General features: G+C 47.5%; 1 protein-coding gene across 1 annotated transcript in view; it reads right to left on the bottom strand.

Moving 5' to 3' along the window:
• The window catches only part of ATP1B4 (ATPase Na+/K+ transporting family member beta 4), a 108,302-nt gene that overhangs the window by 66,428 nt on the left and 14,799 nt on the right, over positions 1 to 27,075 (bottom strand). Inside the window, exon 2 of the mRNA XM_068251196.1 lies at positions 21,644 to 21,692. Within this exon, the coding sequence (XP_068107297.1) occupies positions 21,644 to 21,691 (48 nt within the window). The 5' untranslated portion in view covers position 21,692. The remainder of the gene's footprint in view (positions 1 to 21,643; positions 21,693 to 27,075) is intronic.

The following is a 27,075-nucleotide window of genomic DNA, read 5'->3' as shown; positions in this document are numbered from 1 at the left end:
GTTCTGTCGTCCGTTTTTCGGATCAATGCCACTGGGCCGAACGGCGTTTCTGATCAATAGAATTGATTAGATTGGCCGGTCGATCGCTCGGGCAATGATACTGTTAATGGGCACCTTTAGTGGAATTCTGGCCATACACAGTCGCACAGGGTTCAACTGGTGAACAGGTGGCAAAGCTGCTGCACCAATGTAGATACATTTTTACAAAAAAAACATGTCCACTCTCTTTTAATCATATTAACTCCTAGTCCCCCATGCATGGTTGCATAATCTAGGGATTGTGGAGCCCACCAAAGTAAAGTTCCACACCCTTAGCAATATCAACCAACATGGTCCATATTTGGGGGGAATCTGCAAATGGAGGGTTGGGAAGCAACTACAATTTTGAAAATTGAACCTATCGACTGTTAAGGACAAAAAGATGATTCCCATCTCATGCTAAGGGAAGTTGGGATATGTGGTGGTGGGCCCTGAGGAAAGCTTAGTGTGGAATCTTGGAGCCTCCTATAATAAAAGGTGCACATCCTGACGAAGCTTGCGGGAAGCAAGTGCAACTTGTAGGGGGCGGGGCTACACACCTCTACTCAGCTGAGCACCCTGGCTTGACCGAGCCCACAGCAGCTCCCGGACATAGCATGCACGCAGACTCCATGAGGCCCCAGCCTGGTGAGCGGGAGACCCAAGGGATTAAGGCACTGCACAGGCACTGTAAGACCTGCAAGGTAATGGCTGACTCTGATTGCCTCCATGAGAGGCGAAGACACTCTGCTATACAGGCATTGCATTAGTTGCCCTGGTTTAAGTCTGGTATTGCTGGAAGATGGCTTACTAAGGTCGTATAAGCTGTCTCCTATCTCCCTCACTCTGAAGAAACCATCTAGCTACTTTGGTACCAGTACCTGAATAACTGAGATATGGGGGTGTTTTGTGTGTGAAGAGCACTCTGAATGAGGTTTTTAGATGGTTTTATTGTTATGATTGGTGTACACACCTTATTGAATTAAAGATGGCCTTTTTGCACTTTGTTTATGAACACTGAGCGATGGCGCTTTATTACCTTTAACATAAGCTTCCTATTATAAAAGGACCTACAGATAAGCCCAACCTCCCAGGTGATGTAGTACAGGGATGATACACATGGAAAAGGGGGTGGCACATGGAATGGGAGGGGCGATACTGCGCTTGGAAGTGGAGCCCCAATACACTTGGCCTAAAGGCAAAAAAAGTATTAAGTTGGATATACCAGAAAGTTAAGTGACACTTAACTGAATGATGCTGTGCCCCTTAATTATGTTACTGCACAATGATGCTTACAGATTATAACCAACTCCCTAAAACTGAGGTTAGATATATTATTGATATGGGATTGTTCAAGAGTTTGAAATGCATAATCTGCAATGGCAGTTTTGTGGATGTTTCTCACTTTTCAATCCTATAAGTATATGTCTTCAAACATTGCTTCCAAAAAGATATATAAACATATTTGTGAATGATTTTTGCTTGAGATTCTCATTTAAAGCACTCCTAAACTGAGAGGAATGTGGGGGCTGCCCTATTTATTTACTAACCAATACCAGTTGCCTGGCATCCTGCTCATCTCTTTGGCTGTATTAGTGTCTGAATCACACACACCTGGGAAAAGCATGTGGCTAACCGAGTCAGACTTGAGTCAGAGCATCTGATTTGCATGCTTGTTCAGGGTCTATGGCTAAAAGTATTGAAGGCAGTTGACCAGCAGACACAGCCAGGCAATTTTCTCTGTAAAAGAAAATAAATATGGCAGCCTCCATATCCCCCTGTGTGTGTATGTATATATATATATATATATATATATATATATATATATATATATATATACTACACACTATGGAGCTTCATATCCATTCAGTGTCAGCAACTTCTTGCTGGATGAGACTGGTCACCGCCTCACTGGACTTAACTCTGAAAGAGAAGCGCCTTAGCAACATGCCAGATGGGATGGGAAGCAAGCAATGTCCCAGGAGTGAATCCAAGAATGAGAAGATATCCTGATTGAATTGCCTGTGAAGATAGGCTACACTATGAAACTTGGGACACTGTGTCCTCTCTGGGTTTGGGGATTTGGGTACTGTGTTTTTTTATGGTATGTCAAATACTAAAAACTGAAACTTGAAATAGTGTGCACAGGTGCAGGTTGGCCACCATCTTTTAAATTGATTTTAGGCGAAACTGTATGCAAATTTGCGGTAAAATTCATGGTATAATTTGCATCCGAAAACGCATGCGATTTTTACTATAAATTATATTGTATGCAAATCGCACACCTCAATCTGATGGCTCTGCTGTGCAGATTTTTCCTGCACAGAAAAACGCTCTGTTTTACTGACAGTAGTGGAAACAGGCTAATTAAGTTGTATTGGTTGTGCGAATCTGTGTGCAGAAAACGCATGCAGTGGAAACGGGCCCTTAAGGAAATATTGAGAATTCCCCATTGTGAGATAAACTTGTCCAAAGCATGTCAGTAAGAGATTTAGAATTGTTGCATCAATAATACTTCTTGTAAGTAACAACTAGATAGGAAAAAGTAATTAAAGTGCATTTTAGGCCTGGGACCCACTAGTGGCACTTTTCTAAGTGCTTGTGATTTGTAAAGCTCTTGCTAATGCAATGCTATGGGGTATTTTTTAAAAATGACATCCCTCAAGTGGGATGACACCCATACCATAGCACCCATTGCATTACATTAGCAAGAGCTTTTCAAATCACAAAGGGCTCAGAAATGGTACTGCTAGTGGGTTCCAGGCCTTACTCAGGGACAAATTTACCGGTACATCTAATATGTATAGCTAAGCATGCAGTTTACATTTTTTGTGACAGTGGTTCTCTAATACCTAAAGGTGGCCACACACTATGCAATCTGACTGTACAATTTTTATACAACATATACATACAATACTTACCAACATCCATGATACATGTAGTATAACAGCAATAGATTCACTGCGACTTGGATATATTTTTCAGTTAGTCTCTTATACTACATGAAAGTGGTAAAATTGGTGATTGTACAGTCAGATTGCATGGTGTGTGGCCACCTTAACATATTGCAAATGAGGCTGATGCTTTTTCTGTGATTGGAATTTAGCACACAAAAAAAGTTAATAAAACTTTGGGATAGGCTTTATTATAAAGTTTTACTGGCTAGAACTGGCGCTGCACCAACATGGAAAAGATATTGTGGGGGACAAATATCACATTTTTGTGATTGTTTCTGGTGACCATTTACCTTCAGCCAATAAACAGATGTGCTGATTGGCTCTTGGCTGTGCAGTTTTGTCTTGTAGTGAGTGGCTGGATAGTGTGCTGGCTAAAGATCTCGTCAGATCTGACAATAATGTCAGAAACACCTGATCAGAGAGGGTCCGTAGCTGTAGCGCAGCGGAATGCTGAGGGCCCGGGCATGATGGGGTAGCCGTCTCCCCGGCAGTGTAGGGGTTAGCGTGGGTTGGGGGCGGTGCAGGCTAGGAGGCAGCACAGAGAGAAGGAGGGGGCGGGTGTTGGTGGTGAGGGGAGTGTCAGTCTTTCCCGGGCAAGGCGGCGGAAGTAGCGGGGCGGGCACTTCCGGTTTGAGCAGCAATGGAAGAAGCTGCTTGCCGGACGCCCGCTGCTCCCGCTGACATGGAGGGACTGGAGCTATTGGTTGCCCGGATCCGGGCAGAGGCAGGAACGAGGGGCCCCTCATGGGTCACGGTCCAACTGGCGGCCATGGGAGCAGGCACCTCAGCGGAGGCTGCGGCAGACAGCGCGCCGCTGGCGGCGGCAGAGCCCAGCGCTCCCCCAGCAGAAGCAGGTGAGCAGAGAGGAGAGGTGAGGAGACAGTCCAGGCCTCCGGAGAGGCTAAGCCCAGACCCCCATGCAGGAGCGCGGCGTCGCTCAGGGAGCCCCATTAGGGACCCTCCGCCCCCCCCAGCAAAGCGCACTCAGAAAACCCGGGGGTCCGGCGGGAGGAATCCCACCCAACACCGGGATTCGTCCGGAGCAGGGCCATCCAGCGCGGCCGGTTCCTCCCACCAGCAGGCAGCAAGAGGGGATGCGGCCATTAGTCCCCGCGCGGCGCGGCAGACTAAGCGGGCCCAGCACAAGGATGGCCATCACACGGGTGCCGCCCCTCCTTCCGCGGCGGCAGCCCACCATACTCAGGGCGGGAATAGGAGCTCCGCAGCCAAGGGCAAGTCGAAGGGATCCGCCAAGAAGAAACGCAGGCAAGACAGCGGTTTGCAGCAGCAGCAGACGCGGCAAGAGCAGCACAGCAGGAGCCTTGCACATGGGGACGGCTCTGCTTCCGAGGGCGATTCTGTAGCAGAGGACGATGACGGCACAGCGGGTGGATCCGGCATGACGGCTGGCAGGGACTTGCGTCCGGGGCAGCCAGGTGAGACCAATTTAGCCGCAGTAAATGCCTTAGCCACGTTATTGTTGGGGATTTGTGGGGGTCATCAGGGGGGGGCTGGGGGCGTGTCAGTAGTGCCAGGGTCGCAGCCAGGGCAGACGCAGCCTTCACCTTCCACGGCGCTAGTAGTGCCGCCAATCGGGTCACCTTTGTCACCGGTGGGAGCTTGGGCGCCCGCACCCCCAGTAGTGGCGTCACATGCGGGGTTAGTACCCTTGGGGGCCCCCTTACCCCTGGCAGCAGGTGCGGGCGCGCGGGGGGTGGTTCAGGTGGCGCAGCCTGTTACGCCGGGATTGGATAGTGTGCAGTCGGAGGTGGCGGTTCAGACGGAGGGGACGGGGTGTGATTCTACTTTGTCTAGTGGGGGGGGCCAGGTGCGTTTAGCAGATGCATCGCACGCGGAGCTTTACATTTGTTTTAATGGTCTTCTTGGTTCCCATCTGAAGCAAGAAGTGAAGGAACGCATCTGGAGGGGCGAATATATCGAGATATTTTCGCTCCTTCAGCTGGAAAAGTTCAATTTAGATAAGGGTAAGCCGGATGAGAAGAAGAGGGAGGAGGAGCGGCGTTATAGACTGATTCCCCGCACGTTCCAGAACTGGTTCCAGGCTTTTTCAATCATGGCTAGCGTGATTGGGGAAAAACAGCCCGAGCATTGCTCGGCGTTGTTTGGTTATATGGACTCGATCGGGGAGGCTCATCGGTCGTACGGTGGGAACGCTTGGCTACGGTACGATGAGCAGTTCAGGCAGGAGAAGGCGGTAAGGCCTGTGATCCGCTGGGATCACAAGGATATTACCTTGTGGATGCGGCTGATGATCCCGGCCAGAACCACTCAGTCCTTTCCCGCGGTGGCCGGCGGGTCGGCCACTACTGGCCAGCCGGCTAACCGAGGAAAGGGCATATGCTGGCAGTACAACGACGGATCCTGTCGTTTCGGTCAGTCCTGCCGCTTTAAGCACGAGTGCTCCAATTGCGGAGGCTCACATGCGGCTGCCAGGTGCTACAAGCAGCGAAGGGCAAGGTCTGGGGATTCTGCACGTAAGAGGGACGACACCGGTGAAGGGGGTAGAGATGGCGCGCTTTCTAAACAGGTATCCTGAGCGGGAGGTGGCCGAATTCTTGAGGTCGGGCTTTGAGGAGGGTTTCCGGATCAAAAGTAGTTGTTTGTTGCGGTCGGAGCCCCCCTTTCGGAACTTGAAGTCTGCCTATGAGTTCCCAGAGGTCGTGGATACGAAGATTGCGAAGGAAGTGGCGGCGGGTCGTTTGGCTGGTCCGTTCACTTCTCGGCCCTTAGCTGATTTAATTGTGTCCCCGTTGGGTGTGGTTCCCAAAAAAGAACCGGGGTCTTTTCGGTTAATACATCATTTGTCGTTTCCTCGTGGTTCGTCGGTTAACGATGGTTTGCTAGGCGATGATACGTCAGTGGTGTACACTTCATTCGACGCGGCTCTATGCTGGGTCAGGCGCTTGGGTCAAGGGTCGTGGTTGGCAAAAACCGATATTGAATCGGCTTTTCGGCTGCTGCCCGTTCATCCTTCCAGTTTTCGTTTGTTAGGTTGTTTTTGGAAAGGTGAGTATTTCGTAGACCGGTGCCTACCCATGGGGTGCTCAATTTCCTGCGCGTATTTTGAGCGGTTTAGCACGTTTTTGGAGTGGGTCGTAAAGGATATGTCGAGCGTACCATCAATTATACATTATCTCGACGATTTTTTGTTTATGGGAGCAGCGGGTTCCCCTGATTGTGCCTATGCATTGGCTAACATGCGGCACGTCTGTGAACGCTTCGGGGTCCCACTTGCGGAGGATAAGACGGAGGGCCCGGTCACGTCGCTAAAATTCTTAGGCATCACCATAGACACTGTTGCTATGGAATGCAGTTTGCCGACCGACAAGGTGGAAAACTTAAGGGAGACCATTTTGGCCGCGATTCATAGCAAGAAAATAACTTTGCGGGAGATGCAGTCTATGCTAGGTAAGTTGAATTTTGCCTGCAGAATAATGCCCATGGGGCGGATCTTCTGCAGGCGCCTGGCTATGGCTACTGCTGGGATAGCGGCGCCACACCACCGGATTCGGTTAACGGCGGATCTCAAGTCGGACCTGCAGGTGTGGTTGATTTTCTTGTCAGACTTCAATTGTAAGTCCCTGTGGATGCAGGAAACGGTGAGTAACTCGGACTTAGAGCTTTTCACGGATGCGTCGGGCGCCCATGGTTTTGGTGCTTTTTTCGCGGGTCGATGGTGTGCGGTTCCTTGGGACAGGTCCTGGGTGGAGGCGGGTTATACTTCCAATCTGGTGTTATTGGAGCTTTTTCCCATAGTGGTGGCGGTTCAGATTTGGGGACAGCAGCTGGCCAATAGGCAAGTCAAGATCAATTGCGACAACATGGGAGTGGTATTGGCGATCAACAGGTGTTCGGCATCCTCTCCCCCGGTGATAAGTCTGATGCGGCAATTGGTCTTGGACTGTTTACGTTTTAATATTTATTTGTTTGCGGTACATCTGCCAGGGGTTGATAACGTGGTCGCTGATGCACTTTCTCGATTTCAGTGGGACAGATTCCGGGCGGCGGTTCCCACGGCGGAAGAACGTGGGGTTCCTTGCCCGTCCACGGCGTGGAGGATTCCTTTCGAGCGGTATCCTTCATGATTGGGAGATCCTTGTCCGAGTCGTCGGCAGCAGCGTACACGTTGGTATGGAACGCGTGGGATGCTTTGCTGATACAAGTGGGCGGTTGTGCTTCAGACGAGCAGCGGCTGTGTTTGCTACTATATTTCCTGGGTACTAATTTCGTGGAAGGCATTTCGGTGTCGGCAGTGCTCAAAAAGTTAGCAGCTCTGGCTTTTTGGTTTAAAGTTAGGGGGTTCTCGGACGTGACTAAAGATTTTCGGGTAAGACAGGCGGTAAAGGGGTACCGGGTGGGAGCCATTCGCAGGGAAGCAAGACGCCCGGTGACTTTTGAATTGTTGGGTAGGCTGGCGGAGGCGCTGCCAGGCTTGTGTTTTTCAAGCTATGAGTGCGGACTTTTTCAGACCGCATTTGTGCTAGCCTTTTTTGGGGCATTTAGAATCGGGGAATTAGTGAGTAGGAATAAGTCAGGAGTGGGAGGCATCCTCGCGGAACATGTTACCGTCCTCGCGGATTCGGTGGTCATTTATTTACCGCGCTCAAAGACCGACCAACGGGGAAAGGGCCGGTCCATCACACTTTTCCAGATCGGTGGACCGTTATGCCCTCTTTTAAACGTACAGAGCTTGATGACAGTTCGCCCTGCTCAATCGCTAGTGTTTCTGGTCCATTCGGATGGCACAGCTTTGTCCCGTTTTCAGTTTGTCACGATATTTAGAAAATGCTTGGCTCATCTCGGCCTCCCTTTCCTGGAGTTTGCCTCCCACTCTTTTCGCATTGGGGCGGCCACTGAGGCGTCACGGTGGGGATTGAGCGAGGGGGTCATAAAGCAGATAGGGCGTTGGGAGTCAGCTCGGTACAGGACATATGTCAGACCCCATTTAGTGTAAAGGGGGGGGGGGGGTTTGTCTTGGGGGATCCGGGCGGAGAAAAAAAAAAAAAAAAAAAAAAAAATGCTGTCAGTTTTTGTTCTTTTGTTGCAGGTCCGCAGGTTGTGGTCTGGATCGTAGGGCACTCCTACGTCAGCAGGGGGGCGAGAAGGGCCGATGTTAGGCCTGAGGGCCGGCAGCTCGGCTTTCCCAGGGATCAGGTACGTATCCGGTGGATAGGTTTCCCTGGGATGGTGTGGCCCAGCCTTCTGCCGGAGCTACATACTTTAGCACGTTTAGATAGGCCCCCCGATATCCTGGTGTTGCATGTAGGGGGGAACGATCTGGCCGCTAGGTCCACCAGGGTGGTCATCAAGGAGGTCAAGTTTGACTTCTTGAGGATCCGGTCCCTGTTCCCAGAGACCATTGTGGTGTGGTCAGACATTGTGGCCCGGGGTTACTGGAGGTTGGCCAATTCTGTCCTGAAAATTAACAAAGCTAGAATTAAGCTAAACAAAGAGGTGGCGAGGTTCTTCATAAGGAACGGAGGGTTGGCCATACGGCATTTCGAGTTGGAGGAGGAGATTGAACTGTTCCTAAAGAGAGACGGGGTGCATCTTAATGACATTGGGATGGACTTATGGGCCCTGGGCATCGAGGATGGGATTCAGCGAGCTCTGAGGTTGGGGGCCTCAAGGGCATAAGGGGTCACGCCCTTGTCGTGGTGGAGGGGTAAAAAGGGGCTCCGGAGGTTAGTGCCTTGGGAAGGAGATTTGTCATGGGACGAATCCGCTGGTTTTGAAGAAGGAAAGCAAGAGAGAGACGACTTTGGGGCATGCAGCTGTCCCCGAGCCGAGCTACGCGGCTGGGGGCCGGTACAAGGCTGCATGTCACACGGGTGTTTTTGGAGTACGATTTTCGGTGCCTCCGGACCCTTTTACCCCAGTTCTTGATGGAGATCGTTTTAGTTATGTTGTGGTTTCTATTTGGTTTGGAACATTGTTAATTGGCTGAATAAAGAAGGGGCTGCTATGGCCTTAAATTAATCCAATGCCAGGTAGTCCGTGTCTATTATTTTTGGAGTTTTTAAGTCAAGGGGGAATGTGGGGTCTCTGGGGGGTAAGGGGAAGTAGGCTCTACCATTATCAAGAGAGGGTCCGTAGCTGTAGCGCAGCGGAATGCTGAGGGCCCGGGCATGATGGGGTAGCCGTCTCCCCGGCAGTGTAGGGGTTAGCGTGGGTTGGGGGCGGTGCAGGCTAGGAGGCAGCACAGAGAGAAGGAGGGGGCGGGTGTTGGTGGTGAGGGGAGTGTCAGTCTTTCCCGGGCAAGGCGGCGGAAGTAGCGGGGCGGGCACTTCCGGTTTGAGCAGCAATGGAAGAAGCTCCCTCCCTCCCTCCCTTTATGTTTTTTGTTGTGTGTGTTTTGCTCTTGTTTGTCATTGCAGCCGGAGGGGTAAAAAGGGGCTCCGGAGGTTAGTGCCTTGGGAAGGAGATTTGTCATGGGACGAATCCGCTGGTTTTGAAGAAGGAAAGCAAGAGAGAGACGACTTTGGGGCATGCAGCTGTCCCCGAGCCGAGCTACGCGGCTGGGGGCCGGTACAAGGCTGCATGTCACACGGGTGTTTTTGGAGTACGATTTTCGGTGCCTCCGGACCCTTTTACCCCAGTTCTTGATGGAGATCGTTTTAGTTATGTTGTGGTTTCTATTTGGTTTGGAACATTGTTAATTGGCTGAATAAAGAAGGGGCTGCTATGGCCTTAAATTAATCCAATGCCAGGTAGTCCGTGTCTATTATTTTTGGAGTTTTTAAGTCAAGGGGGAATGTGGGGTCTCTGGGGAGTAAGGGGAAGTAGGCTCTACCATTATCATGCATATGCTTGTTCAGGGTCAATGGCTAAAAGTATTAGAGAAAGAGGGTGTGGAGGATAGCCAGGCAACTGGTATTGCTTAAAAGGAAATAAATATGGCAGCCTCCACATCCCCATCACAGTTGTCCTTTAACACCGGCATATGTTATTATTACCAGTTTCTCAATGCAAGTGAACAGTGAAAACAATGCACATTCTATGCGGATGAGATATAGCCTCAGCAATTGTTGATTGAGAGCCACTGGTACTGAAGAGCAGTTCTTCCTTTATTGGCTTTATAACCAACCTATGCACCTAGCACAGCAGCAGAAACATGGTACATAAAATGTGTACAATGCGAAAGCTATATAACAACATTTTATAAACTAAAACATTACAAAAATACCACAAATTTGTGCTAGTTGAAGCGTCCATATAGTTTTCCTTTAAAGCTGTAAGAGTTGTTTACACATGTGGCTCTATACTTCAGTGGAATTTTGCGCAGTGTTGTGTTAAGCAGACTGACATGGCAGGGTCGGCAAGCAGACAAGGTCATGTGTCACTTGCTAAATATAGCTAGAACATTAAACTGACCTAACTGCTTGCAAAAAGGAAAAAGGAAGCCTTGGAATTCCACGTATCATGATACATGCTGCTTGTGTTGCCTCACATACAATGCATGACCATGCTTATTAAACACAGTGGTGGGGTTGGTTTCCTTATCATTACTCAGTAACAGGGCCGGGACGACACAGAGGCCCGAGAGGCTCCGGCCTCTGAGCGGCAGGTCATCAGGTCAGGATGGGGCACTTTCAAAGGCATTCCAATCCTCAGCCAGTCCAGAAAAAAAACATTTTTTCCACAGTCCTGAGAGACACAGCTAAGGGAGCGAAGATAAAAAGCTCTTTGCACAGTTGTTCTGAAAGACTGCACCTAATAAGGAGTCATACATAGTTTAGATTAGTGAGATTGGTAAACAGTTCCTTGTTTGTTTTTTTAACTCTTCTTCACTGACTTCTGTCAGTGATGTCATCCAGCTGCTCCCCCAGGAAGCCGCCCAGTCAAGCATTGCTGGCTGATGGAGAATGGAATTCTAACGGGAAGGAGAAAGGTATGTGTGGTGTGTGTGTATGTGAGAGAGAGCAGCCCTGGCTGCGCCCCTTCCTCCATCCTGAACCTGTGCTCTGGACATCAGGGAGACAGGCTGTAAAGGCTTCTGTGCTCTCCCTACCCCCCTCCACTCCCACTACTGAAAAGGACCTGAACTTACAGAAATGACTCTGCAGTGTCCTAATGCTGCCATGCTAGAGTAAAGGTAGCCATACATCTAGCGATGATGGGCAGATTTCACCAAGAGACAAATCTTTCTCTAATCCAATCTGATTAGAGAGAGATCTGTCAGATGCCCATACACCTCAGACCGATTCCCCATCGATTTTAGCATGACATCTCTTGGGAATCAGAGGACTCCCCTGCTTCTGCTGCATCCGCCACAACCCCCTAGTGTATAAATGTGCCCCCAGTGTGTATTTATACATAACCTGTCCTGTGTTGCCCACCGTGCTGTGCCCATACGTCTTCCGCTCCTCCATTTGCGCTCCACACGCTGCTGGCATTTAGCATGCGTGACATCACACATGCGCCACACACTATATGCTGGTGGCATGTGAGCCACAAATGGAACAGAAGAAGCTGAAGGTGGATGGGCACCGTGTGGTAAACGACACAGGACAGATAATGTATAAATGCACACATGGGGGCACATTTATACACTTGGGGGCACAGCACCAGTGGTTTTGCCGTATCCATCACTCACACCACTTTACAAAGTACATAGTCATGTCACTGACTGTCCTCTGATGAGCTCACTTTCTATTATCTGCCAAAGTCATAATCTAATCTTCTACCATATTATTATTATGTATTTATAAAGCACTGACATCTTCTGCAGCACTTTACAGAGTACATAGCCATGTCACTAACTGTCCTGAGAGGAGCTCACAATCTAATCCCTACCATAGTCATAGTCTAATGTTCTACCATATTATTATTATGTATTTATATAGCACTGACATCTTCTGCAGCACTGTACAGAGTACATAGTCATGTCACTGACTGTCCTCAGAGGCGCTCACAATCTAATCCTACCATAGTCATAGTCTAATACCCTACAATATTATTATTATGTATTTATATAGCACTGACATCTTCTGCAGCACTGTAGAGAGTACATAGTCATGTCACTGACTATCCTCAGAGGAGCTCACAATCTAATCCCTGCCATAGTCATAGCCTAATGTCCTACCATATTATTATTATGTATTTATATAGCACTGACATCTTCTGCAGCACTTTACAGAGTACATAGTTGTGTCACTGACTGTCCTCAGAGGAGCTCACAATATGATCCCTGCCATAGTCATAGACTAATATTTTCACTATAGGATTGTTTGGGGGGAAACCAGTTGACTTATTAGTATGTTTTGAAGATGTAGGAAAATATGAACTATCTGAATGAAATCTGGGGAACTTATATCTGGCTTCCTATATTGGGGGAACCTATACCTGGAGTGATACTGGGGACAACTATACCTGGCCACCTAAAATTCATAGCAACAAAAAGACTTCAAGTGATCTCCACTACTGATGATTACTGTATGCGTGCCAAATGCAGTCCTGTGGAACAGCTCACTATATACTGTACATCACCCTGTAAAGAGGCACAATAACTGAGATGTGGCCGATGGGGGGGGGGGGGGGGGGAGGAGGGGGAGCGCACTTGGGAAGATCAGCCTCTGTCGGTGGTAGAACTTGTCCCGGCCCTGCTCAGTAATGAGAAATGAATCCATAAAGTTGTGGCTGGGAAATTCAGCTTGGTGCAAAAACATATTGTTTCAACCTGAAGTTGTATCAGTGGTTTTATAAACTGAGGAGTCGAGTTGGATGATTTTTGTACCAACTCCACAGCCATGGTAATAATTAGAATGTGGAGTCGGAGTAGAGGAGTCATAGAAATTTTGGGCATCTGATGTCGGTGGTTCCATAAACTGAGGAATCGGAGTTGGATGATTTCTGTACCGTCTCCACAGCCCTGGTGAGCAGTAGTACTAGAGGACTAGGCTTTTTGCTCGCAGGACCTAACAACATGCTAAGTGAATATACAGAACCATAACTAGGCACAGGCAGTCACAAGAACAGAAGATTCAGGCTGCCAGCTACCCTACAACAATCAGCCTTTCTGAGTGCTCTAGTGCCTAGGTTCCCAACACATGGCGAGCATGCCCCAGGGGGTGCTTTAGTCGGGCTCAGGTGCTTGAAGTTGTCATATTAAATCTATTACATCAAATTTTGAGATAAAAAATGATAAACCATGCATTAATTGTCCTAAGGATTTATAGTTAGCTAAAACCATCAAGGAATGGTTACAAACTATTTATACAAAATTGTGTAGTACTCCTAAGCAATATATATGCATCAAGGGGATGTAACTCACAACAGGAGATACGTGACCAACACAGACATAAAGGGGTACATGCTGTAATAATGTTGCGAAACACTGCTCTAGTCTATGCTATACAGAGCGGAGGACGAGTCATGTGTAGAAACGTCTGAAATTAAGGAGGGAGCTAAAAGAGTGTCAGTAACAATTGGGTAAGGTTTTCTAACTCATACTCTGCCAGTGGTGTCTACGTATAGCCTACAGTTATCAGTAAAAATGTTTGTAGCAGTCAACTAATAAAAGTGCAGTGTGCAGGCAGGGGTAAGGACTGGACTTGTGTGTCCAAATCCATCTATATAAACTGAGATGTTTTTCCCCTGTAAGTGGGGTGGGTGGCATTGCTAAGAGAGTGAGTAATGTCATAGGATAGGTGACTGTGATGCTGCTTAACGGTGGTGGTGTGTGTGTGTGTGTGTGTGTGTGGGGGGGGGGGATTAGTAGCCTCTCATTTTTACTCCTTTAGTTTATATTCAAGGCTTATAGATTTGCAAACATACATACAGTCAGTCTGTTTTACCAGACTTACTGCTACCTAGCCAGTGGCTCAAACCTTTATCCACAGAAGCCAAAACATACTTTTTTGGCAGCAGTCAGAATAGCATTAAGGCCCTTCCATGCCTGTGTAGTTGTCATCATTGCTATCTGTGGTTATGGTGCTGTTCAGGGGTCTGTTATTATTATTTAAACATGATTCATAATATCTTAGCCAGTAGTGGCATGTCCTACAGAAGGAAATAGAGGGCAATAGGGAAATGACAGCTAAGGTGGAACAGTGGAAAGAAAGAGGAAAATTCCAATAAAAGACAATGAACAGCAGTGGTGCTCAGCAGAGCTCGAATATTCGAGTAGCTCGAATATTCGAGCTCTTTTCCAGCTATTCGAGCTCGGTATTCGAGCTCCGAATAGCTGTAGCTATTCGAATGGGCTATTCGCGTACACTTGAATAGCCCATTCACTATTCGAGCTATTCGAGCAAACGGCGCTATTCGAGCTCGGTACCGAGCTCGAATAGCGTCATAGCCCAGATTGATGTCCTTAGAGCCAATCAGAGGGCTCCCAGGCCCTCTGACGGCAGCCAATCACAGAGGGGGACCCTGGCCAGCCCCTACCCTATAAATAGCGGCCGCCATGTTACGTTTCTCCGTCCTTGCCTGAGACTTGCATAGAGAGAGAGTTGCTCCTTTGTGCTTTGGCTTAGCAAGAGCTTTATTGTGGTCATTTACCTAGCGTTTTTGCTCACATACACCTCCTATACACACCTATATTGTTGTTAGTTAGTTAGACATTGTATTTTAGTTAGTAGGCTTTTGTGTTACATAGAGACAGGCCAGCTGCTGCAGGCTTACAGCTTTAGGCCTCAGGGCCTGCCTGTGTGGGCAGCTGTCCTCCTGTCCTCTGTTTATTTCTCTCTATTCTATAACAGTATTTCTGCTGTCCTTTACTACTGATTGTATTAGTATTGTAGTTATATACTGTAACTGTACTAGGACACTCACTGTCACTGTTCATAGGCTACTAGCTGCTCCTGCGTGTGTGCACTCACTGTCTGTGTACACACTACACACACTCTATTTCCAAGTTCTGATAACTGATTGATTATTGTAATTGAATATTGTAATTAGTTAGTTGTACTCACTGTTACTACTTACTGTACTAGGAGTCTAGGACACTCAGTCACTGTTCATAGGCTACTAGCTCCTGCGTGTGTGCACTCACTGTCTGTGTACACACTACACACACTCTATTTCCTTCTGATAACTGATTGATTATTGTAATTAGTTAGTTGTAATTACTGTTACTACTTACTGTACTAGTAGTCTAGGACACTCAGTCACTGTTCATAGGCTACTAGCTCCTGCGTGTGTGCACTCACTGTCTGTGTACACACTACACACACTCTATTTCCTTCTGATAACTGATTGATTATTGTAATTAGTTAGTTGTACTTACTGACTGTTACTACTTACTTACTTACTGTACTAGGGACACTCACTCAGTCACTGTTCATAGGCTAGCTCCTGCGCGTGTTTGCGCGTGCGTGCACTCACTGTCTGTAGTGTACACACACTAAATTTACTTGTGATTACTGATTATTGTAACTGCTAGTTGTACTTCCTGACTGTTACTACTTACTTACTGTACTAGGGACACTCACTCAGTCACCTCACCCACCAACCCACTCCATTAAAGTACCCCACTTTTCACCCGCCCTTTTAAAAAACTTTTGTCTATACGCCCAAAACATCGAAGATGTCTGGAAGTGGCAGCCAGCGCGGTTTGGGCAAGGGGAAGGGCAGCAAGGGAATCAGGAGGAGAGGGAGCAGCATTGTGGCAAGCCGCGGGCGCAGGCGCGCCACCATGCACAGTTCCGCAGCAGCAGCGTCAGTGGCTAACATTCCTCCCATAGCCACTGGCCGTGGACGCCTTGGGCGCCGCCCAGCAGGAGCATCTGCAACTCACGCTGCAGAGACACAGCAGCAGCAGCGTGTAGCACCTGCTCCGATTTTCCTCCAGCCGGGTCGGAAACGTCCCATTGAGGAAAAGCATGCAGACACTGTGGTGCATCTCATGACGGAGGATGAGCAGCCCGCCATCAGCTCTGCATCTGAGGCCTCCACCCTCACCACCACCACCCCTGTTCGCAGCAGCCGCCCAGCAGGGTCTGGGGAGGAGGCCAGTTCACCGTCACTCGCCGACCTGTCATTCAGCAGTCTTTTGACCCCAGGCATCATGAGTAAATTGTCTGCTGTTGTTGGCGATCTTGAGGAGGAGATGCTGATGGGCACTTTGGGGGATGAGGGATTGGACAGCAAGACTGTGGCGACAGTCAAGCAGCCCATCCATGCATCAGGAGAGGAGTTTGGGGGGTCCTCATCCCAGCAGGACATGTTTCAGGAGGGGGAGGATGTTGATGACCCGGTGACAGACAGAGACTGGGTGCCACCACCTCCAGGGGATGTCGTCCTCAGCAGCTCTGAGGAGGAGGAGGAGGATGCTCTTGTGGGCCTTGCAAGGAGGCGCATCATTGCAAGCATTGGCAGCAGCAGTAGGCAGGTCCCACAGCCTGCTGGTGTCTCAGGCTCAGCAGCAGCAGCAGCAGCATCTGCCAGTACCACCACCAGCCGCACCCAAGCCCCCCAAGCCCCACCCCCAACCACCACAGGGAGACAGGCAGCAGCGCTTCCATGCCGTAGGGGGATGTTTCTGTCACCAATCTGGCGCTTTTTCACCATGCCCACAGTGTACAGCAAGTACGCCACTTGCAACCACTGTCAGCGGAAGTTGAGCAGAGGTGCAGACCCCTTAAAGTTCTGCACCAGCTCGCTCATCAACCACCTTGCTGCGAAACATTTCCACCAGCATCAGGAGTTCCAGAGGCTGAAGGCATCTGGTGCTGGCAGTGGCACCACACCCATCACTGCACAGCCTTCAGCAGCAGCAGCAACAGCAGCCACCCGCCCTCCTGCTCCTCCAGCAGCACCAGCAGGAGTGCGGAAACGCACTGCTCCTCCCCCCTCTGCAACTCCTGCCGCCGACACTGAGGCCTGTTCTGGCAGCCAGTCCTCAGTGGCCTCCTCCGCTGTGTCTGCTGATTCCCGTGCCAGCAAAAGGCCACGCCAGAGCCTTTTGAGCGAGTCCTTCCAGGGGGTGGTTAGGGCTCTGCCTCCCAGCAGCCGTCGCGTGCGGCAGCTGAACGGCTTGCTGGCACGGGCCATGTGCTCCCAACTCCTGCCGTACACGCTCGTGCAGGAGGGGAGCGACATTCGTGCGCTGCTTGCTTGCGCAGCCCCAGACTGGCAGCTCCCCAGCAGACACTTTTTCTCCCGCAAGGCCATTCCTGCACTGCACCGCTTTGTGATGGCCAATGTGGAGCGAGGGCTGGAGCACGCGGTTGGTGAAAGGGTCCACGTCACCATGGACTCCTGGAGCAGCCGCTTCGGGACAGGCCGCTACCTGTCCTTCACTGTCCACTGGGTCAGCTTGGTGGAAGGGGGTGAGGATGGGAGAGCAGCAGCGGGCACAGCAGCAGCAGCAACACAGTGGGTGGTGCCACCCCGCAGGGTCAGGGGAACTGCAGCAGTTTCCTCCGATCCTCTGCCATCCTCCGGCACACCTGGCCAAACCCCCCGCCTCAGCAGCAGCGTGAAGGCCCGCCACTGCCAAGCGCTGCTGCACTTGGTCAGCCTTGGGAAGACCAAGCTGACGGCAACCCATGTGTTGGCCAAACTCCAGGAGCAGGAGAGGATTTGGCTGACCCCCAGAGGCCTCAGAGTCGGAGAGGTGGTGGCCGACAATGGGGCCAATCTGGTTGCCGCAATAGACAGGGGAAACCTGACCCACATCCCTTGTCTTGCCCACGTGCTGAACCTGGTAGTGCAGAAGTTCTTGCGCACCTACCAGGGGATGGGCGAACTGCTGGAAACGGCAAGGAACGTTGTGCGTCACTTCCGGCGCTCGGCTGCAGCCTGTGCGAGCCTGGAAGACGTGCAAAAGGAGCTGGATCTGCCACGCCATCGGCTGATCCTTGACGTTCCGACTCGCTGGAACTCCACCCTGGCGATGTTGGAGCGTCTGGTTGAACAGAAGCGCGCTGTCAAACAGTACCTTGCCCTGGCCACTGTTTCCGCCGCTCAGAGAAGGGACAAGACCAGCAACATCCCGTCCATCGTCCCCGATGATGACTGGAGGCACATGCAGCAGGTGTGCTTAGTGCTGGCTCCCTTTCTGCAGGCCACTAACATGGTGAGCAGGGACCATGCTATGGTCTGCGAGTGGGTGCCCCTGGTTTGTCTGCTGAACAGGGCCCTCGATGCTTTGCTGGAACAGGGAGCGGCAGCCTTGGACCAGCAGGAGCGGCAAGCAGCTGCACAGTCCACCTCTGAGGGGGAGGAGGAGGAGGACTTGGTGGAGGTCCCTGACCTTGCTGCTGATGAGGGGGAGCAGCACAGTGCAGCTGAGTTGGTGCGGGGGTGGAGAGAGGATGAGGCTGACGAGGCAGAGGAGGAGGATGAGGACAGCAGCACTGCCGTCGATGTGCCAGCAGACGTGGCCCGCCTCTTCCCAATGGCAGCGCACATGCTGACGTGCCTGCGCAGAGACCCCAGGGTGATCCAGATGAAGCAGAGGGAGGACATCTGGATCAGCATGATGTTGGACCCACGCCTCAAGGGGAAGTTGAGCCAGTTCCTGCCGCCTGCAGGAGGAGACCCAGCGCAACAAATAAGGAGCTTGCAGCAGGCCCTTGTTGAGCGCTTGGAGGAAGCCTTCCCCCAGCCTTCCACCCCCACTGTCCAGCAGCCAGCACAGAGGCAGCAGCAGGTGCCTGCATCCAGCAGCAAGCGCCCCACAGACCTGCTGTCTCTCAGCCACGAGCTCTACAGGACTGTAGAGGCTCCGGCAGCAGTGACTAGAGAGGAGGTGCATGCAGCAGCATCCTCCACCGGTCACAGCCAGCGCCTGACCCGCATGGTGGCTGACTACATGGGGTCCTACAGCGGGCTTGACAGCGATGCCCCTGTTGATCCCATGGAGTATTGGGTCAAGCGCCTGGAGATCTGGAGCGAGCTGGCGCAGTACGCCCTGGAAGTGCTGTCCTGCCCCCCTTCCAGCGTGCTGTCCGAGCGCTGCTTCAGTGCAGCTGGTGGCGTGGTCACCGAGAAACGCTCACGTCTGTCTCACAAGTCTGTGGACAGACTGACGTTTCTCAAGATGAACCAGGCGTGGGTGGAAGGCGAGTTCCTGGCCCCTGTTGTCGGCGAGAGGGGGACATGAACTGGCTAAGAACCATCGTTAATGTGCCTTACCACCCTTTACCACCTCCTGGCTCCTGCTCACTAAGATAGCCTGGTTCACTTTGACTATTACGTCGCCTGCAGCCACACATTTTACACCTACAGTGGGCTGCTGTGTGCTGCTGCTGCTGTCTGTCTGTGTTTCCCACCGCCAGGGTACACAGATTTACCTTCTGCTGCCACTCTGCCACCAGCTATTACGTCAAAAAATAGCTATATATCTGTGTAATTGGTTGTAAAACCAAAACTACAAAACCATTACAAAAAAAGGTTTAATTTTTCTGAGGTGCCCGGGTTGAAAACTGTGTTGTCCCAGTTGTGTATTGGACACAATGTGGGCTGCACGACCGCTGTCTGGGACCTCCTGTTGTGTTTATTTACGGCCTGGTATCACCGCTAGGTACCAGGGCTATTATGTCACGCTGTCTACCTGCTGCCACACTCACACTACTCCTCCATTACTCCTGCTGCTGCTGTCTGTCTGTGTTTCCCACTGCCAGGGTACACAGAATTACCTTCTGCTGCCACACTGCCACCAGCTATTACGTCAAACAATAGCTGCTCACATAATTACTCCTCCATTCCTCCTCCTGCTGCTGCTGCTGTCTGTCTGTGTTTCCCACCGCCAGGGTACACAGATTTACCTTCTGCTGCCACTCTGCCACCAGCTATTACGTCAAAAAATAGCTATATATCTGTGTAATTGGTTGTAAAACCAAAACTACAAAACCATTACAAAAAAAGGTTTAATTTTTCTGAGGTGCCCGGGTTGAAAACTGTGTTGTCCCAGTTGTGTATTGGACACAATGTGGGCTGCACGACCGCTGTCTGGGACCTCCTGTTGTGTTTATTTACGGCCTGGTATCACCGCTAGGTACCAGGGCTATTATGTCACGCTGTCTACCTGCTGCCACACTCACACTACTCCTCCATTACTCCTGCTGCTGCTGTCTGTCTGTGTTTCCCACCGCCAGGGTACACAGATTTACCTTCTGCTGCCACTCTGCCACCAGCTATTACGTCAAAAAATAGCTATATATCTGTGTAATTGGTTGTAAAACCAAAACTACAAAACCATTACAAAAAAAGGTTTAATTTTTCTGAGGTGCCCGGGTTGAAAACTGTGTTGTCCCAGTTGTGTATTGGACACAATGTGGGCTGCACGACCGCTGTCTGGGACCTCCTGTTGTGTTTATTTACAGCCCTGGTATCACCGCTAGGTACCAGGGCTATTATGTCACGCTGCCTGCCTCATTGACTGCATGCTGCCACACACTCATCCTCCTCCTCCTGCTGCTGAATTTACCTCCTGCTGTCTGTGTGTTTCCACTGCCAGGGAGCACATACAATGGCGCTTCCAACATGCGTGCGCCACCAGCTATTTGTTGTTACGCTCAAAAATAGCTGCATTTCTTTAAAAAAAAAAATGAAAAGAGAAATAAGTGAAGAAGAAGAAGACGATATAGGAGAAGATGGAGAAGAAGAAGATGAAGAAGAAGAAGATGAAGAAGAAGAAGAAGAAGATGAAGAAGATGAAGAAGATGAAGATGAAGAAGATGAAGAAGATGAAGAAGAAGAAGATGAAGATGAAGATGAAGAAGAAGAAGATGAAGAAGAAGAAGAAGATGAAGAAGAAGAAGAAGAAGAAGAAGAAGAAGAAGAAGATGAAGAAGAAGAAGAAGAAGATGATGAAGAAGAAGATGAAGAAGATGAAGAAGAAGATGAAGAAGATGAAGATGAAGAAGATGAAGAAGAAGATGAAGAAGATGAAGATGAAGAAGATGAAGAAGAAGAAGATGAAGAAGAAGAAGAAGAAGAAGAAGACAACATAGAAGAAGAAGAAGAAGATATAGAAGAAGAAGAAGAAGATATAGAAGATAAAGAAGAAGAAGAAGAAGAAGAAGAAGTATATACAGTACTGAACAAAATTCTGGACACAACTTCTCTTTTCACCTTTTTTTTTTTAAAGGAACATCCCCACATAATCACTTGCTGTTGTTACTTGGAAAAAAATATGTTTCTTGCATCATTCACCCTCAAAACAAGTGTTGGGAAGCTATTTAAGGCCAATTCGAATAGTCAGCTCGAATAATGAGCTCGAATACCGACTCGAATAGTGAGCTCGAAGTCCGAGGTCGAATCGAATAGTAAAATTTATTCGACTCGAATATTCGACTGACCTCGAATAATTTACTATTCGAATTCGACCAAACTCGAATTTTAAAAAGGGGTATTTGAGCAAAGGCCACTATTTAAAAAAAAATCATATTTGTTAAAATAGGAAGGGAAATATCTTCTATCTTGGGAATAGCTCAAGCTGTCTTTGGACAAGTTGTGGTCATTTTTTTCATTAAACAACTTTGCACTATAGGGAGTTCCAGCTCACAGCCCAAGGAAACAGAACTCTTGGACACAAGTGTACACGTCATTTATGAAACAGGCAATACATAGCCACAAAATGTCCTGAGCGTCATTTTCTTGCAGTGCTACAACATGAATCTTGATGTTGGCTTAGATTAGCAGTCCGTAACTGTTAAAGTTATGAAAATACATATCTCAGCATTTAAATTACTCACCATTGTGTGCACATAGTTACCATGTTGATCTGGGGAATTCATTTTCATACTAGGAAAAAACAAAATATAAGAAGGCTATTGCTATGTGATTGAGACACTGGAGATTATGCATTTCATTAAGACACACACAATAAACAAATGTCAGCCTATTTTTACACCTGCATTAAAGAGAATCTGTACTCTGAAATTCTTACAATAAAAAGCATACCATTCTATTCATTATGTGCTCCTGGTCCCCTCTGTGCTGTTTCTGCCATTCTCTGCTGCAAACCTGGCTTGTAATTGCCAGTTTTAGGCAGTGTTTACAAACAAACTAACCAGCTTCTAATAGGCTCAGCTAAGCAGAGTGTGTTAGTCACACAGAGCCTGCAGGGGGTGTGTACAGCTTCTAGCTAATCACAAGCAGCCCTGCACATTCCAGTCTGACTGCCTCAGCCTGACTGTGCCGACTATAGAGAGAAGATTAGATCATATAACAGAGATAACACAGCTACTGTGCAATTAGGAAAAGCTGCAGTAAGCCAGACCACATTAGAAAAGGCATAGGAACTTATAGCATAGAAGAAATAAAGATAAACAATTTGTTACAGAGTCTCTTTAAAAACATTGCCTTCATTGCCTAGTGCAGCGAAAAAGTATTTGCATCTTCCAGATATCTCCTATTCTTGTATAATTATCTTTAAAAATGATAGTACAGAAAATTCATCAAATATAATATTTTAGATGCTTCACTTTATTTATAAAGCCAAGTTATTCATATGCCTTTAGTTACTCATTGATACCAGACATGTTCCTTTTATTAAAGCAGTATAAAACCCTGACATAATATTCAATAAAAACATGTTTTCCTACTTTTTATATGCCATACAGTTATCATATTTGCTTTTGTGCATAAGTATTATTATTCATTTAGAAATTATACGTTCCCAAAGTACACTTTTTTTTACTCTGAGAGCTGACTTTGCATTTTATTTATAACTGTTTTATTCATCTTCTAACATAAGTAGAAATGCTTTCTGATTGTCTGCCTGTTTTCAGGAGACCCTGCATTGTCAGAGAAGTGTTTGTTTACATTCCTCACTTGATACAATGAAATACAAGATAACCTTATCTAAAGTTCGGATGCGTCCAGAAAAAATGCTGGTTGTATATAATATGCTGTAAATAATCTATTAAATAATCACCATTAGAGCAAAGAAGAAATGCTGGGTTTCATTCCGCTTTAAGTTCTAGTGGTAGCAAATCACTGCACACAACCGAGTAGTGGTAAAATGGCCTACAACCTGCCATTTTAAATGTAAAGCTCACTATAGAACATTACCAGGGTGTAGTTGCTTCAAAACTTCTACAAGAATAGTATACCATGGTCAAAGGAAATTCCAGAAGAGATGAGAAAATAAGCTGTCAAATACAAGGGTCATGCAAAAATGTTTAAGCTAAGCCTGGTATTTCACCACTGTAAGCAGCAGGGAAATGAGAGTCAGCATTAAAGGATTGATGCTTAAGGTCATGCATCTATGGAGCAGTGCCAAAGCAGCAAACACTGGGCCAGCAACAGTGCTCTCTAGGCATTGTGAGAGGTAATTGTATGGTTCCTGTGGGAAAAAAGGACATAGTGCCTAAATATTCATAGATATTTAGTGACTGTTTGTGATGATGATGCCCCATCACCTGCAGCTGTGTTCACCTGTTGGCAGGGACATGGGGAAAAGGGGGAAAAGCAGTTGTCAGCCAGCAGCCAAGTTGGATAAGGCACTGGATTCCAGACAGTTATGTCCAACACTAATCTGTCAGATAGTGGATGTGCAGCGCCTATAAAGATTGGATTTGTCAGGCAATGCAGACATTGCCGAAAAAATGGCAACAAGACACCAACCTTCAGCAGAAATAGCGGGAGGTGCTGAAGTTAGGTTCTGTAAGCATTGATGGCTATGCAATTCAGGCGAGTCTAAATCATTTCCGTACAAATCTTGTATATCAGTTCGGAAAGGGTTAAACTTACAAGGTAATTTCTAACATTGTAATGATGTGCAATTCTTTGTGGTCTCACACCTGAAAATATGCTATGATTTACGGTACCGTGGATTCAGCACTGCACCAGAATGTTTATAAAGCAAACCTGTCACTAGTCTATCTTAGTTATACAAACTGATATGTGTAATTTAAAGAGTCTTTCACTATAATTTATTTAATCTTAAGGTGGGATAAAACTATGACATAACATTCAATAAAATGCATACATCCCAACTTTTTGAGATGAGAAAGAGGGACACTTAAGCTACACCCCTGATCACGCCCCGCAACACCCCTAGTCACGTATACCATACAGATTTCATAAGAAAAATATGTTGTTTTATAATTCAAACCACATTGGTCCTTTATATCCTGGTTAATTTTCCTTTAACATTTTAAAATTAGTAATATATCAATGGGAATAAAGTTTAGAGTCAATCAAACACATTTTTTAGTAGAGAAATATATATATTTACATAGAAAGAGGGACAAAGTCCTGAAAGAGGGACAAATGAGGAAGACAGAGGGACAGGGCTCCCAAAGAGAGACTGTCACTCCGAAAGACGGACAGTTGGGAGTGCGTGTATCAAAAAAGGGCACCTGGAAAAAAGGGCGCGGGATATAGCCGAAATTATAAGTTGTAATGTAAAACCATATTTTTCGTTTAATAGCTTGTAAACGAAAATTTAGTGCTAAATAGGTTGAATAAATGGAAATTAAATGGCAAAATACCGTCTTCAACAACAAGCGAATTCTGAAATGAAACTTCAAATAGCGTCTATAACTAAAAATGATATTTACACTTGTGTTAAGCATAGTAATAAAATGGTAGATTTTCCAAGTATTTTACTGCAATTATACCTAACTGTAGGCTCACACAGATCTCTCCTTATCCCTATCCCTAACCCCTAGACCCCTCTTTGTGTAAATATACATAATTTATTAAATTGTATATATTACATATATTGTACTGTAACTATACCTAACCCTACTCTCACACAGAACCCTCCCTGTACCTATCCCTAACCCCTAGACCCCCCTGGTGGTGCCTAACCCTAACCACCCCCCTGGTGGTGCCTAACCCTAACCACCCCCCCTGGTGGTGCCTAACGCTAAGACCCCCCTGGTGGTGCCTAACCCTAACCACCCCCCCTGGTGGTGCCTAACCCTAACCACCCCCCCTGGTGGTGCCTAACCCTAAGACCCCCCTGGTGGTGCCTAACCCTAACCACCCCCCTGGTGGTGCCTAACCCTAACCACCCCCCTGGTGGTGCCTAACCCTAACCACCCCCCCTGGTGGTGCCTAACCCTAAGACCCCCCTGGTGGTGCCTAGCCCTAACCACCCCCCTGATGGTGCCTAACCCTAACCACCCCCCCTGGTGGTGCCTAACCCTAAGACTCCCCTGGTGTTGCCTAACCCTAAGACCCCCCTGGTGGTTGCTAACCCTAACCATCCCCACTGCACAAACAGCCTTACACACATATAAACAAAAATATATCTAATCCTTAAAATACTTCACTATAAATAACATGAATAGAATAATTTATATATTTGTAATAAAATAAATAGCCTTAAAAATGTATATATTTGTAATAAAATAAATAGCCTTAAAATCACGTACACATTAATAATATTATAAATAGAAAAAAGGTATATATATACTGTATATATATATATATAATAGAATAGATAGCCTTACAATCACGAACGCATTAAAAATCTTAAAATAACGGTAATATTAAAAGCGATATATTAGTGAGTTAATAAAACTATAATTGACGCATTATAAGTGTGAAAAACAAAGTTAATACCAAAAGCGATGTATTTGTAATAGAATAAGGTTGAAAACGATATTTAAGCATTATACTTATGAAAACAAATTTTAAATGATATAATAAGTGTAAACGATAATTTACTTGTTACAGCCCTGAAAGCGAAATTAAAAAACGGAAAAATAAGTAAAAGCTCCTATAAGCGAAATTTAAAAACGAAAAAATAAGTAAACCACACAGTTAAAACGAACTTGTAAACCGTAATTGTAATAAACCTTACTCTGTAAACGAAAACTTTTGTTAACACGATCCCTGCAACCGATATTTTCAGGCGCCCAATTTTCCTGTCGGGCGCCCAATAGCCGATATTTTGCATTGCAGTCTATGGCGGCGCCCTTTTTCTCCACTAGCCATATGCGCCCTTTTTTACTGCTTCCGTTGGGAGCTATGTAAAATGTGTTTTCCTACTTTTTATTACCCATACAGTTATCATATTTGCATGTGTTTATTTATTATTTATTTATTTAAGTATTTATATAGCGCCGACATATTATGCAGATAAACAAAAGAGAGGGAGCACCGTTTCCAAAAAAGAGTATGCAGCGTGCCCAAGGTCTCTCCCCAGTGCTTCCTGGGAAGTGCAGTCCAGATAAAACAGAAAGGACTTATGGCTTTGAGCAGTTTGATAAAGGTGTAAACCGAAACAGCAGTCTGTCACTGCTGCCACTTTGGTGCTATTAAAAGAGCTTTGATACAAGACAGCGGTGCCGGTCCTTTCTGTTTTATCTGGACATATTATGCAGCGCAGCAGTGGTGCTCAGCAGAGCTCGAATATTCGAGTAGCTCGAATATTCGAGCTCTTTTTTCAGCTATTCGAGCTCGAATAACGAGCTCGAATAGCTGCAGCTACTCGAATGGGCTATTCGAGTGAACTCGAATAGCCCATTCACTATTCGAGCTATTCGAGCTAACAGCGCTATTCGAGCTCGAATACCGAGCTCGAATAGCGTCATAGCCCAGATTGATGTCCTTAGAGCCAATCAGAGGGCTCCCAGGCCCTCTGACGGCAGCCAATCACAGAGGGGGACCCTGGCCAGCCCCTACCCTATAAATAGCGGCCGCCATGTTCCGTTTTTCCGTCCTTGCCTGACTTTGTACAGAGAGAGATCTGCTCCTTTGTGCTTTGGCTTAGCAAGAGCTTTATTGTGGTCAACTACCTAGCGTTTTTGCTCACATACACCTCCTATACACACCTATATTGTTGTTAGTTAGATAGACATTGTATTTTAGTTAGTAGCTTGTGTGTTACATAGAGACAGACACAGCTGCTGCAGGCAAGCTTACACTGCTTTAGGCCTCAGGGCCTTGCCTGTGTGGGCAGCTGTCCTCCTGTGACTGTCCTCTGTTAGTTTATTATACCAGTGTTTCTGCTGTCCTACCTTTACTACTGAGTGATTGTATTTTGTAGTAACTGTACTAGGACACTCACTGTCACTGTTTGTTCATAGCTCCTGCGTGTGTGCGTGCACAGTACACACACTCTATTTCCTTCTGATTACTATTGATTATTGTAATTTCTAGTTGTACTTACTAACTACTTACTACTAGGGACACTCAGTCACTGTTCATAGGCTAGCTCCTGCGC

This window comes from Hyperolius riggenbachi, chromosome 8 (assembly GCF_040937935.1).
Source record: "Hyperolius riggenbachi isolate aHypRig1 chromosome 8, aHypRig1.pri, whole genome shotgun sequence".
NCBI lineage: Eukaryota > Metazoa > Chordata > Amphibia > Anura > Hyperoliidae > Hyperolius > Hyperolius riggenbachi.
Note: the sequence above shows the minus strand (reverse complement) of the source record. Positions and strands in the feature narration are given on the sequence as shown.